Consider the following 13,152-nt stretch of genomic DNA (forward strand, 5'->3'; position numbering starts at 1 on the left):
AGGACCAGAGAAAAATCTATTGGTGGTGTGTAAAAGAAGATTACTGAGACCGGTAGTTGGCAGAGAGAGGAAGTGAACCTAGGCTCAGGCTAATAAGCTTCTCCTCCTTTATCCTCCCAAAGTGACTCAGGGAGGCAGCTTGCTCAGGAGGAAGAGGAAAGGAGAGAGTGCTGCATTTTGTAAGGAATGTGCCAGACTTGTTAAAACCTGACATACACGGAGATAGAACACTGCTTGGAGACATGCTGGCTTTCCATAGTGGCTAATGAGTTTTCGCCAGTGGTTTGCTGATGAGATTGGTCGAAACTGGCCGTCCAAAGTGAAAAGAAGTGTGGTGAAATATTTAGCACTTGGGGAGCCAGCCAAACCCTCTTGCATCCACACAGAGTATTTACTCGATGAGCTTTACATACAGACACCTCTGACTTGAGTGCAACTTCAGTACAAAGTGTTTTCACTGAACAGTGAGTCACTGCCCAACCAAGTTCTAACGATACTCTATTTTTGGATCTCTCATGACATTGTTTTTAAGCCTCTTATTAGACAGGAAAAGAAACCAAGCTGATAGGGGGGAAAAATGCTATTTTTGCCAAATCTTGGAAAGTTTTGAAATACTTCAGAAGTATTAAATATTTGATTCCCAGTCATAATTAAATTATCCTTAGAGTAATGGAATTTTACTTGAGATAATATCGAAAGTAAAGGCAGAGTCTCTAGGGACTCCCGTGGTGGTCCAGTGGTTAAGAATCTGCCTGCCAATGTGTGAGACGCAGGTACAATCCCCGGTCTGGGAGGACTCCACTTGCCGCAAAGCGACGAAGCCCGTGCGCCACAACTGCTGAGCCCGAGCTCTGGCGCCTGTGCTTCGCAACGAGAGAAGCCGCTGCAGTGAGAAGCGTGCAGCTGCGACTGGAGAGTAGCCCCACTCACCATGACTAGAGAAAGCTCCCATGCAGCAGAGAAGACCAGCTCAGCCAAAATAAATAAATTTATTCAAAGAAGAATCTCTGTGGGGGGAATTTTGGTAAAATAACGTCTTTGCCACTTAATTGGGTAGCTATTTATTCACTTTTTTCTTCTCTTTTTAAAATTTTTTTTGGGGGGGTGGTTGTTTTGTGAACAAATAAATTTTGACATGAACAAAATAACAATACTACAGATTATTTTTAAATAGAAGATCGTCTACCATCTCACCACCCTCAAATTACTATTTTTAATTTTGCAAAGCCTTTCTCTTTGTTGACAAGATACAGTTTTATATAGTCGCTCTTACAGTACAAGCTGTACATTTAAAGTGGTACAAGCTCTTACAGTGCTTGTACCACTTTAAATGTATTGTTTTCAGTCAACATTTAATCATTAACATTCTTGCACGTTACTGCCTTGTCATCTTATTTTAAAGACTTCACAATATTCCATTGTGCTGATGCATTATCGCTTACCGAATCAATTATTTGTCAAGTCTTATATTATCTCAGTATACAGTGAGCAGTTTTATATAGCAGTTCTGAATTCTTTTCTGAGAATTGGCAGGTCAAAGTGAATGAACATTTTTGTCACTCTTTCTGTATTGTTGTTTTCCAAGAGTTGTGCCAATTTACAATACCAATAGTTGTGAGAGAATATTGCAGCTGAATTGCTTTTAATGACAGTTTCTTTTCTAGACAAAAAATGCTGTTGAAAAGTTCACTGATGCCAAGAGGAATTTGTTGCAAACTGAGAAAGATGCTGAGGAGTTAGAAAGGAGAGCTCAGGAAACAGCTGTTAACCTTGTCAAAGCCGATCAGCAGCTCAGGTAGGCAGACTCACTCGGCCACTGATACACCTGGTGAGGTGAATGGGAAGTTTGATTCTAAGAGGATGGTAATTGCTTTAGGATAAATAGCACGTCAAGTCTAAGGAGTCTGGGGGAAATAAAGCGATGTGTTTCAGATTGTTGCAGGCTGACACAAAGGATTTGGAGCAGCACAAAATCGAGCAAGAAGGAATCTTGAAAGAGATAAACAAAGTTGTTGCAGCAAAAGACTCAGACTTCCAGTGTTTAAACAAGAAGAAGGAACAACTAGCGGAAGAGTAAGTGCGGCCTGGGCCCGGCTTCTCAGGGCCTGTGCTGCGTGAGGGCTCTTGGGGCTCGGCCTCCCTCCCCATTTGCTCTAGCGCTGCTGGTGCTTTGCAGGCTGCAGAAGCTACAGAAAGACATCGAGGCAGCAGAACGCACTGAGGATCATCACCTGCAGGTCCTGAAAGAGTCGGAGACCCTGCTGCAGGCCAAGAGAGCAGAGCTGGACAAGCTGAAGAGCCAGGTATGGCAGCAGCCACCTTGAAAACCAGTTCATGCTGCTGGGACGCCTCCATTCGTGTTGCAGTTATAAAAATGATATGTGTTTGATTGTGGAAAAGACTGGAAAATACATAGTAAAGTATGATTGAGGCTATATATCCCAGCAAATAAAAATAGAGCCCAACCCAATTTGAATCTCAGCTCAATACAATGTCTTATTGAATGAGTGAGTCTCAAAACATGATCTGTTCTGAGATCAGTTATGTTAAATGTGTGTACAAATATTTGTGTTTGAATTTTTAGTCTCTGCCAAAGTACAAACATGGTCATCTGATAAGGGAGGGTAGTGACTGTTGTCTGTTTTCTTCCTTTCATGTGTCTGCATTTTCTGCTTTTCTGTAACTGAATATGTATTGCCCTTAAAATTGTAAGTTTTAAATTTACAAAACGAGTAAACTTCTTAAATCCCTGCCTACCTTTCATTGCCAGGGTGGCATCAACTGGAATGAAGTACAGATAGGGAGGTTCTTTGGAAACCATAACCTGAGGGATGATCATTGTTTTCATCTTATTGTTTTTGCTGTGATTTGAGTGAGCTCAGGGCCTTTATTAGGCATTTTATGCCTTTATTCCTCAGCCCGGCCTTCCTGACTCTTGCAGCCAAGATAACTAAAATTAGACTACCACCTCCACACAGCATTTGGCTGGACGAAATATTCTCCGTCTCAGCACTTTTGTCAAGCTGTGTTCCTTTTCTTTAATGCAGGTAACAGGTCAGCAGCAGGAGATGGCTGTCTTGGACAGACAGTTGGGGCATAAGAAGGAAGAGCTGCAACTACTCCAGGGAAGCATGGTCCAGGCCAGAGCTGACCTCCAGGGAGCGCTGAGATTGGGAGAGACTGAAGTAACTGAGAAGTGTAATCACATCAGGGTCTGTTTCTCAGTAGTTTAAGAGTCCTATAGTTCTGTAGATTTATTTTGAGATATTTTCATTGGTTCCCCTCAAAATGTAAATATGAACTCCTGAATCTCGCCGCCCCTGTGCCATCAGCTTGGTGGTCTCTAGCCGCACTGGGACTGTTGTGTCCTGCTGGCCCTCCATGTTTTCTGGACATGCCTGAGGTTTTCTGCCTCTGTATTTCTCATGCTGTTTCTTCAGGAATTTCCTTTCTGGGAATGCCCAGAGCTGACCTCGTTTTCATAGTTCAGCTTCATGCCACTAAGGGACTTCCCCAGCTTTTCCTGGAAGCAATTTATCTTGCTTCTGAGTTTGGTAACACTCTGCACATTTCCTGCAGAACCTTAGCCTTTCTTGATCATGTTTCTGTTCCCAGCCTTACTTCCCCAAAAGGTGCTAACAGACCTGTGAGGGCAGGAGATGGATCTGAATCAGCCTTTTCTCTCTGTAACACACAGCCTTGCCCATAGTAATAATTGCATATACATTATAAATGTAGATATTACTTTTTTACTTCTGTTATACTGAAATGTTTGTGTAAATACAGTGCTATACTTAATGTAAAACACAAAGATAAGCTTGTTTTCAAATGAGAATTTATATGTGACAGTTAATAACAGAACTGATTTTAAAGTATTTTCTATTCATAACTTGGTAGATGTGGGTTGACTTTTTTCTTTTTCTTTTTTCTTTGCATAGGAACTAAAAGGTCTTCTGGAAGAACTGAGTTTTCAGAAAGGAGAACTGAATGTCCAGATTAGTGAGAAAAAAAATCAACTTTCACTTATAAAGCAAGAAATTGAAAAAGAGGAAGAAAATCTTCAGGTAGTTTTAGGGCAGATGTCTAAACATAAAACTGGTAAGTTTAAAGTTTAACCTTATTTCTAATCAAAGAAAAGCAGATTATAAATGGAATATTTAAATTGACTGAAAGCAAAATTTTCATTGCTACCAGAGTGTGATGAAAGATGACCCTTACAGGCTGTTGATTGAATTATAAAATAAAACAACCTCCCAGTGTCTTAAACTCTTAAAATACACACCTATTGAGGTTAAAGCGTCTGCCTCCAATGCGGGAGACCCGGGTTCGATCCCTGGGTCGGGAAGATCCCCTGGAGAAAGAAATGGTAACCCACTCCAGTCTTCTTACCTGGAGAATCCCATGGACGGAGAAGCCTGGTAGGCTATAGTCCACGGGGTCGCAAAGAGTCGGACACGACTGAGCGACTGAATGGAACGGAACGGACGGAATTAAACTTACTAGGTAGCCATTTCTAGTTATCTAGAGAGGGCAAGCATTTATGCACATCACAGCAATATTTATTTCTCTTTTTCAATTTTATTAAGAAATAAGCCTTAATTTCCTTGTTTTACAAATTAAGCTGAGTTACTTACAGTAGAATTTATAATGACAAAATTTGGAAACAAATGACCAACTTAAAAACCATATTTTAACATTTAATGACATGCAAAAATGCTGATAAAAAAGAGTGAAAAAATAGATAAAAACTAAACATTGAATGTAGTCCTGATTTGTTTTAAAATATATGTGTGTGGAGACTCCCCTGGCAGTCCATGATTAAGACTTCACCTTCCAGTGTGGAGGGGGCAGGTTTGGTCCTGATCAGGGAGCTAAGATCCCACATGCCTTACAGCTGGAAAACCAAAACATAAACGAGAAGCAATGTTGCAGCCAATTCAATAAAGACTTTAAAAATGGTCCACATCAAAAAAACTTAAAAAAAGACTGTTAAAGTCTTAAGTGAAATGAAAGTCAGTTGTGTCCGACTCTTTGCAACCTCATCGACTATAGCCTGTCAGCCTCCTCTGTTGATGGAATTCTCCAAACAAGAATACCAGAGTGGGTTGCCATTCCCTTCTCCAGGGGATCTTCCTGACCCAGGGATTGAACATGGGTCTCCCACAATGCAGGCAGATTTTTTTACTGTCTGAGCCACCAAAATATTAAAAAAATAAAATATATATGTGGGTGTGTGTATATGCCCGCACATACACTTCTGGAAGGAAATTATCAAAGTGCTGTTGCAGTAGTGATCATCTTTGGATGGTCGAATAATGATGGGTTTTAATTTTTTTCTTTTATACTTTTTTCAAACTTTCTATAATGAACAAATATTCTTATAATCAGGAAAAGTAGTTAATAGTTAGAAATCTATATTTCAAAGGACAAAAGAATTGATATATAAATTTCAGCTGATATATTTTGAAGTTTTTCTGTGTATTTTGATTTAAATTCTTTTAGATAGGGTCAGTTCTTTTAGAACTAGATCTTTGTTGAATATTTGTTTAAATTTTTTCAGCAAATTAATGTTTAGCAATACTTTTAAAGGACTTTTTCATTCAAAATGCAATTAATTAGCTCCATTAATTCAGCACAACAAATATGTATTTTATTACCTATTGTTATATCAGCCAATAGCATTATTTTCTGTTTCACTTTGTAAATGTTTCCGCATTCAATTAATAGCCTGGACCATGCTTTGTTTCTGTTAGAACTTAAGAATATTCTGGACATGTTGCAACTTGAAAACAATGAACTGCAAGCTTTGAAGCTACAGCATGAGCAAAAGATGTCTGAGTTAGAGAAGACTCAGGTTGAAGTGCTGGAGGTAACTCACAAAGGCATTTTACTGGCAGCAGACCACACCGTCTTTCTCCATTTGTACAGTTGAGTCCTCTTTTATCTTCTTTAGGAGAAACTGGAGTTGGAGAATTTGCAGCAGACAGCCCTGCGACAGAAAGCGGAGATCGAGTGGCAGAAGCAGCTCTTAGAGAGGGACAAGCGAGAGGCTGAGCGGATAACTGCTGAGACCCGAGCATTGCAGTTGAGTGTTGAGTCTTTGTGCAAACAAAAGGAAGATCTCGAGGAGAAATGTGACAGCTGGGAGAAGAAGCTGGCACAGACCAAACGGTGAGAGCAGGAACGAATAAGCTTGCAAGGCCCCTTTTAGAAGGCTAAAGCATTATAAACACACTATTTAAAACATTGGAAAAGGCAAAAAAAAAAATATGAAATACACCACAAACTCAGTATCACAGTACAATTCACCAGCAGCATTTTGGGATGAATTTTCCTTTTAGGCTTTTTTTTCCTCTCATAAAGCATTTTTTTTAATAACTTGTGATTTAAGTAAAATAATGTATGCTTGGAATATGTGAGTCAGTGGAGAAATATGCCTTGTTGTGGGTAGGAAGACCCAGTATTAACCCATTGTTAAGATTCATGTCTCCTCAGATTGATTTGTAGATTCAAAACAGTCACAATTAAAATCCCAACAGACTTTTAAAATAGAAATTGGCCATCTGATTCTGAAATTGATATTGAAATGCAGAGGACCTAGAATATAAAACTTTTTAGATATGACACCAAAACAACTTTAACAAAGAATAAAAGTTTAGAGCTAACACTATGTGATTGTAAGAGAGTATACAACCATGATAATCAAAAACACTGTGGTATTTGTATAAAGATAGGTAGATAGGTCAGTGCAACAGAACAGATAGTGTGCAAATAAACTCACCAATATATGCACAGCTGATTCTGACAAAGATGCAAAATAGAGAAGAGATGGTTTTTCAAAATATGTTGCTAAAAGCACTGCAAAAAAATGAACCTTGATCTACACTCACACTAAGTATAAAAATTAACTCAAAATGGATCATAAACATAAATGTAAAACCAAAATATAAAACTTGTAAGAGAAAAAACATAGGTAAAAAAATCTTTGTGGCCTTGGGTTAGGCAAAAATTCCTTAGATAAGACACTGAAAGCATGATCTGTAAAAAAGTAAATTGATAAAATTGAACTTCATCAACGTTTAAAATTTCTGTTTCTTGAGAATTCCCTGGTGATCCAGTGATTAGGATTCCATGTTTTCACTGCCAAGAGGGCAAGTTCAATCCCTTATTGTAGAACTAAGATCCCACAAGCTGCACAGCGTGGCTGAAAAAGAAACCCTGTTTCTCAAAAGACACTGTTGGGACGATAAAAGGACACCTCAGACTGGGAGAGGAGTCTCTGCAGCCGCGTATCTGAGGGGGCTCGTACCCCGGGTGTGTGTGCACGCACACGGACTCTCAAAACTCGGGGGTTAGAAAATGAAGAACCCAATGTTCAAATGGGCAAAAATGTGAACATTTCATTTTAGAAAATAGATGAATGGCAGATAAGCACATGAAAAGATGCTCAGTATCGTTAACAATTCAGTTCAGTTCAGTCGTGTCCGACTCTCCGCGACCCCATGAATCACAGCACGCCAGGCCTCCCTGTCCATCACCAACTCCTGGAGTTCACTCAAACTCACGTCCATCGAGTCGGTGATGCCATCCAGCCATCTCATTCTCTGTCGTCCCCTTCTTCTCCCGCCCCCAGTCTTTCCCAGCATCAGACTCTTTTCCAGTGAGTCAACTCGTCGCATGAGGTGGCCAAAGTATTGGAGTTTCAGCTTTAGCATCAGTCCTTCCAATAAACACCCAGGATAGATCTCCTTTAGAATGGACTGGTTGGACCTCCGTGCAGTCCAAGGGACTTGCAAGAGTCTTCTCTAGTTCAAAAGCACCATAGTTCAAAAGCATCAATTCTTCAGCGATCAGCTTTCTTCACAGTCCAGCTCTCACATCCATACATGACCACGGGAAAAACCATAGCCTTGACTAGACGGACCTTGGTTGGCAAAGTAATGTCTCTGCTTTTTAATATGCTATCTAGGTTGGTCATAACTTTCCTTCCAAGGAGTAAGCGTCTTTTAATTTCCTGGCTGCAATCAGCATCTGCAGTGATTTTGGAGCCCCAAAAAAAATAAAGTCTGACACTGTTTCCACTGTTTATCCATCTATTTCCCATGAAGTGATGGGACTAGATGCCATGATCTTCGTTTTCTGAATGTTGAGCTTCAAGCCAAACTTTTCACTCTCGTTAACAATTAAGGGAATGCAAATTAAAACCACAACTAAATATCATTACATACCTATTAGAATAGATTAAAAACTGACCATACCAAATTCTGTCAAGGAACTTTCATACACAATTGGTGGGAGTATTAAATGTCAGTAAAACTACTTTGGAAAATAGTTTGGCAGTTAGACTTAAAAATGCAAACATACACCTACCAGAAGATCTAGCTTTCCCACACCTAGAGGTGAAAACGTGTGTGTGCGTGCGTGCGCGCAAGCACGCTAAATTGCTTCAGTCGTGTCCCACTCTTCACAACCCACCAGGCTCCTCTGTCCATGGGATTCGCCAGACAAGAAGACTAGAGTGGGTTGGCATGCCCTCTTCCAGGGGATGTTCCCAACCCAGGGATCAAACCCACGTCTCCTGTGTCTCCTACATTGGCAGGTGGGTTCTTTACCACTGGCACCACCTGGGAAGTCCAGAGGTTAAAGCCTATGTCCATAAAAAACTGTACACTGATGTTCATAGCAGCTTTATTTGCAGTATCTAGAAACTGAAAACACCTGAAATGCCCATCAGCTGATGAATGGATTGGCAGATTATAGTATATCCATACCATCGAATGGGCTTCCCAGGTGGCACAGTGGTATAGAACCCACCTACCAATGCAGGAGACACAGGTTCAATCCCTGGGTTGGAAAGATTTCCTGGAGTATAAATGGCAACCCCCTCCAGTATTATTGCCTGGAAAATTCCATGGACAGAGGAGCCTGGCAGGCTGCAGTCCATGAGGTCACAAAGAGTTGGACATGACAGAGCATACATGCAGGCATACCATAGAATGGGCTTCCCTGGTGGCTCAGTGGTAAAGAATCTGCCTGCCAGTGCAGGAGACATGGGTTTGATCTCCAGGTTGGGAAGATCCCCTGGAGAAGGAAATGACAACCCACTCCAGTATTCTTGCTTAGGAAACCCATGGACAGAGGAGCCTGGCAGGCTACAGTCCATGGGGTCACAAAAGAGTTGGACACGACTTAGGGACTGAACAATAGCAACATACCATAGCATACTACGAGGCAGTAAAAAGCAATGGAGTATTAATAACCCGCAACTACATGAATACGTCTAAAGTAATTGCACTCAGTGAGAGAAGCCAGACAAAAACCAGTCCATAGTATGATTCCTGTTCACGTAGAAGAACACATGCTCATACATACATATTTTTCTTTTGACAAATCTTATTATACATAATATGAAGAGGAACTAAAAAGCCTCTTGATGAAAGTGAAAGAGGAGAATGAAAAAGTTGGCTTAAAGCTCAACATTCAGAAAACTAAGATCATGGCATCCGGTCCCATCACTTCTTGGGAAATAGATGGGGAAACAGTGACAGACTTTATTTTTTTGGGCTCCAAAATCACTGCAGATGGTGATTGCAGCCATGAAATTAAAAGACGCTTACTCCTTGGAAGGAAAGTTATGACCAACCTAGATAGCATATTAAAAAGCAGAGACATTACTTTGCCAGCCAAGGTCCGTCTAGTCAAGGCTATGGTTTTTCCCATGGTCATGTATGGATGTGAGAGTTGGACTGTGAAGAAAGCTGATCGCCGAAGAATTGATGCTTTTGAACTGTGGTGCTGGAGAAGACTCTTGCAAGTCCCTTGGACTGCAAGGAGATCCAACCAGTCCATCGTAAAGGAGACCAGTCCTGGGTGTTCATTGGAAGGGCTGATGCTGAGGCTAAAACTGCAATACTTTGGCCAGCTCATGCCAAGAGTTGACTCACTGGAAAAGACTGATGCTGGGAGGGATTGGGGGCATGAGGAGAAGGGGACGACAGAGTATGAGATGGCTGGATGGCATCACCGACTCAATGGACATGAGTTTGAGTGAACTCCGGGAGTTGGTGATGGACAGGGAGACCTGGCGTGCTGTGATTCATGGGGTCGCAGAGTCGGACACAACTGAGCGACTGAACTGAACTGATTATACATAAAATTGTGTTTTTTGCTTTTTCACTTATAAGTTAAGTCCATTTTAATCACGTGTTTGGAATTATAAGTGCTATCCATGTTGTTCCTGATTTTTATAAAACTTCAATTTTAGCAAGTCACTTTTTGAAATGACCAACATTTCCAAATGTTCTGTTTGGAAAGCTGAAAATAAGGGGTTTTTTTGAGAATGAGTTGAAGAGCCTTACAGTTTGTTAATACTTATTAATGTTTGTTATTTTAGTAAATTATTAATATTATTAACTTACTAATATCATCCAGACTCCACAGCTGCATTGTGACACATAACACTGTTCCTTAGTTGTATGGTATTTGTGCTTGGACATTTTGCGTGTGACAGTCTAACATAGTCTCGTTTGTATTGTAGGGTTTTAGCAGCCACAGAAGAGAATAGCAAAGCAAAGCAATCAGACTTAGAAAAGTTGGAATTGGATATCAGAAAACTGCAACAGGAGCTAGACCAACTAAACAGAAGCAAGCTGTCACTACACAGAGACATCGCAGCCATGCAGCAGCAGCTCCAGGGTAGGAGCGGGCGCGTCAGGGGAGAGGCGACTGTCTTCCTTCTGGGGAGTCTTTGGTTAATTGTTTGCTTTCTTATTACAGAAACAGACCATGCTACAGGGCATGGGGTTTCTTTTAGAAGTGAGAAAAATTTTCTAACTTTAGGTGTGGTGATGGTCGAACAACTCAGCTTACCAAAAGCCATGAAATGGTACATTTTAAATGGGTGAAATGCATGATATGTGAATTACATCTCAGTAAAGCTGTTTTTTTGGGTTTTTTTTTTTTTTTACAAAAGAATATTTCTTAGAGAACAATTTTAAAACATAGCAAAGTGACAAAATAAAAATTACTATTGACCACACTCTTCAGAGATAATTTCTATTAGCAATGTAGTAAATATCCTTCCAGATTTTTCCTTGAGGGGTGGTGTGTGTGTGTAGATTTAAAAGCAGAAATGGAAATAACGTATTTATGACCAAATCCTCATGATTGTTTATAAGTTACTAAGTAATTCCAGCCACAATATACTTGCTGAACACTTCCTGTGTCCTGGGCATGGTTGTAGATGTCTCATATGCATTTTATCATGTAATTCTTATAGCATTGTTATGAGGTAGAAACTATTATTTCACCCATTTAAAGATAAGCCAACTTAAGCCTAGTTTCCTTGGAACTTACTTAAGCGAGAAGTGACTTGCTCAAGCTCACCCAGTTAGTAAGTGACAAAACCAGTACAGATAATAAAATTTATTTTCAAATTGTCTTCCTGAAAGGTTGTACCAAATTTACATTTTTATCAGCAGTGTGGAAGCTACCTGTTTTTAAACCACACACCTCATCAACATTAGGTATTGTGTGTGAGGTTTTTTTATCATGAGGTTTTGAACATGTAAATCTTTCTTTTTTTTTTTAACATGTAAGTCTTTAAAAAACGTAAGGCTGCAAGCCCAGATCTGGCTTGTGCATGTACCTCTCTCTTGGCCTTGAATAAGATAGGGTGGCATAGTCACCTGTTACGCCCTAACAGAAGGAAGTATAAGTTCACTTTCAGTCTACATTTTTAAGGGGACTGATGGGAAACTGGAAAATGTATACATATGTATTTCTTATTCTATGTAAATCTTATTTCTGTAGAAAAACGAGAAGCAGTAGACTCATTACAGGAGGAACTAGCTGATGTCCAAGGCCATTTGAACCTAGCGAAACAGGTAAGCCTGGCAGACGTAATCTTCCGGTCGCGTCGCTGGAAATATCAGACCATAGAGGCTGATTCCTTCTCACGTGAGCAGGTCCCGCAGAGCCATTTATCTCACACAAGTGTAATATATACAAAACCTTTGATGCAGAGCAGTAATTTTCTAGTTTATTTTAGCCCTAGAATTCTCTATTCAAACAGTGTTACTCAGAGCTAGTAAGTAAGGGGTGGTGACTGGAAGAGCTCCATGGTTGGTTAGCCGCCATCCTGAGGGCTTCAGGGACCAGACAGACCTTTCTTCCCCATGGCACAAATGAGGTCTTTATGCTTCTCAGCATCTTCCTGCAGTAATTCAGTGCTATCCTGTGAGATTATTGCCATGATCTGAGTTCCAAAGAACCTCAAGCAAGTTTTAGTCCTTCGATTAGACAGATAAATTCTCTTTCTTCTACCTTTAAGATTCTGTGTTTCTATGATGTATAAAACTTAAAAGTATTCTGTCCTTTTAAAAGTCTTATATGGGTTCTTATGAACATTTTCTGTGTTATTAGAAGTATGGTAACTTTTCCAAAAGTGTTTAATTAGGGTTCTTTGAAGAAAGAAGTATTTATTGTTTTGTGAATTTTTTTTAACCTGTATAAATATTTCAGATGGTAACAAAACCATGACTTTAGGTTCAATTTCAGTCAGAGTTAAGACTTGTTCACAGCTTTTCTTAATCTTAGCAATCCTGTGAGGTGGGTGTTGTTTATTCCCACCTCGGTGACAAGATGGCTAAATTTCAGAGGAACTGAGTCTCTTGTGAGGTTCTGACATCTCTGTCATCTCAGGTACTAAACAGAGGGCAGTCAGTGTTTCAGTGGAGCGCTGGGTGCCCTCGTGTGTTTGTTGAAGCCGTGAAGGATGTGGGGCTTTGGGCCGTCACTCTGGCGGACTTAGATGGTACAGCTGTGGCACTGGCGCTTGTAGTGAAGGCAGCCCGTCTGTAGTGTGAGTTTCTTCTCTGGCCCGAAGGACCTGCTCCACACCGCCAAGCGCCAGGATGTCCTGCTTGGCGAGCAGACCAGGCTGCAGGAGGACCTCCAGGAGCGCGTAAAGAAGTTGGAAGCCTGCCAAAAAGAAGAGGAAACAAAACAGCAGCACCTGCAGGCGCTTCAGAACGAGGTGGAAGAAAACCAGACCGAGCTGGCCCGACAGGAAACGGTACCGCACACCGCGGGCGCCACATAAGGGGAAACCCTGTCACTCGCGTGAGCTTTCCCCTGGCCGAACGCTGCTGA

At 40.7% G+C, this 13,152-nt stretch overlaps 1 protein-coding gene across 10 annotated transcripts in view; it reads left to right on the forward strand.

Annotated features, from left to right (window-relative positions):
• Positions 1-13,152, forward strand: part of CNTRL (centriolin) — a 90,569-nt gene that overhangs the window by 62,312 nt on the left and 15,105 nt on the right. For all 10 annotated transcript variants that reach the window (XR_016037928.1, XM_055427784.2, XM_088838317.1 and 7 more), the window contains 10 exons: positions 1,665-1,795; positions 1,933-2,073; positions 2,177-2,303; positions 3,048-3,212; positions 3,939-4,098; positions 5,754-5,869; positions 5,954-6,171; positions 10,538-10,695; positions 11,812-11,885; positions 12,887-13,075. Coding sequence is in view for 9 of the 10 variants with exons in the window: in XM_055427784.2 (XP_055283759.2) it covers positions 1,665-1,795; positions 1,933-2,073; positions 2,177-2,303; positions 3,048-3,212; positions 3,939-4,098; positions 5,754-5,869; positions 5,954-6,171; positions 10,538-10,695; positions 11,812-11,885; positions 12,887-13,075 (1,479 nt within the window). In the remaining variant the exon portion in view is untranslated. The remainder of the gene's footprint in view (positions 1-1,664; positions 1,796-1,932; positions 2,074-2,176; positions 2,304-3,047; positions 3,213-3,938; positions 4,099-5,753; positions 5,870-5,953; positions 6,172-10,537; positions 10,696-11,811; positions 11,886-12,886; positions 13,076-13,152) is intronic.

This window comes from Moschus berezovskii, chromosome 7 (assembly GCF_049115385.1).
Source record: "Moschus berezovskii isolate FMDL1 chromosome 7, NW_MosBer_1.0, whole genome shotgun sequence".
In the NCBI taxonomy this organism is placed as follows: domain Eukaryota; kingdom Metazoa; phylum Chordata; class Mammalia; order Artiodactyla; family Moschidae; genus Moschus; species Moschus berezovskii.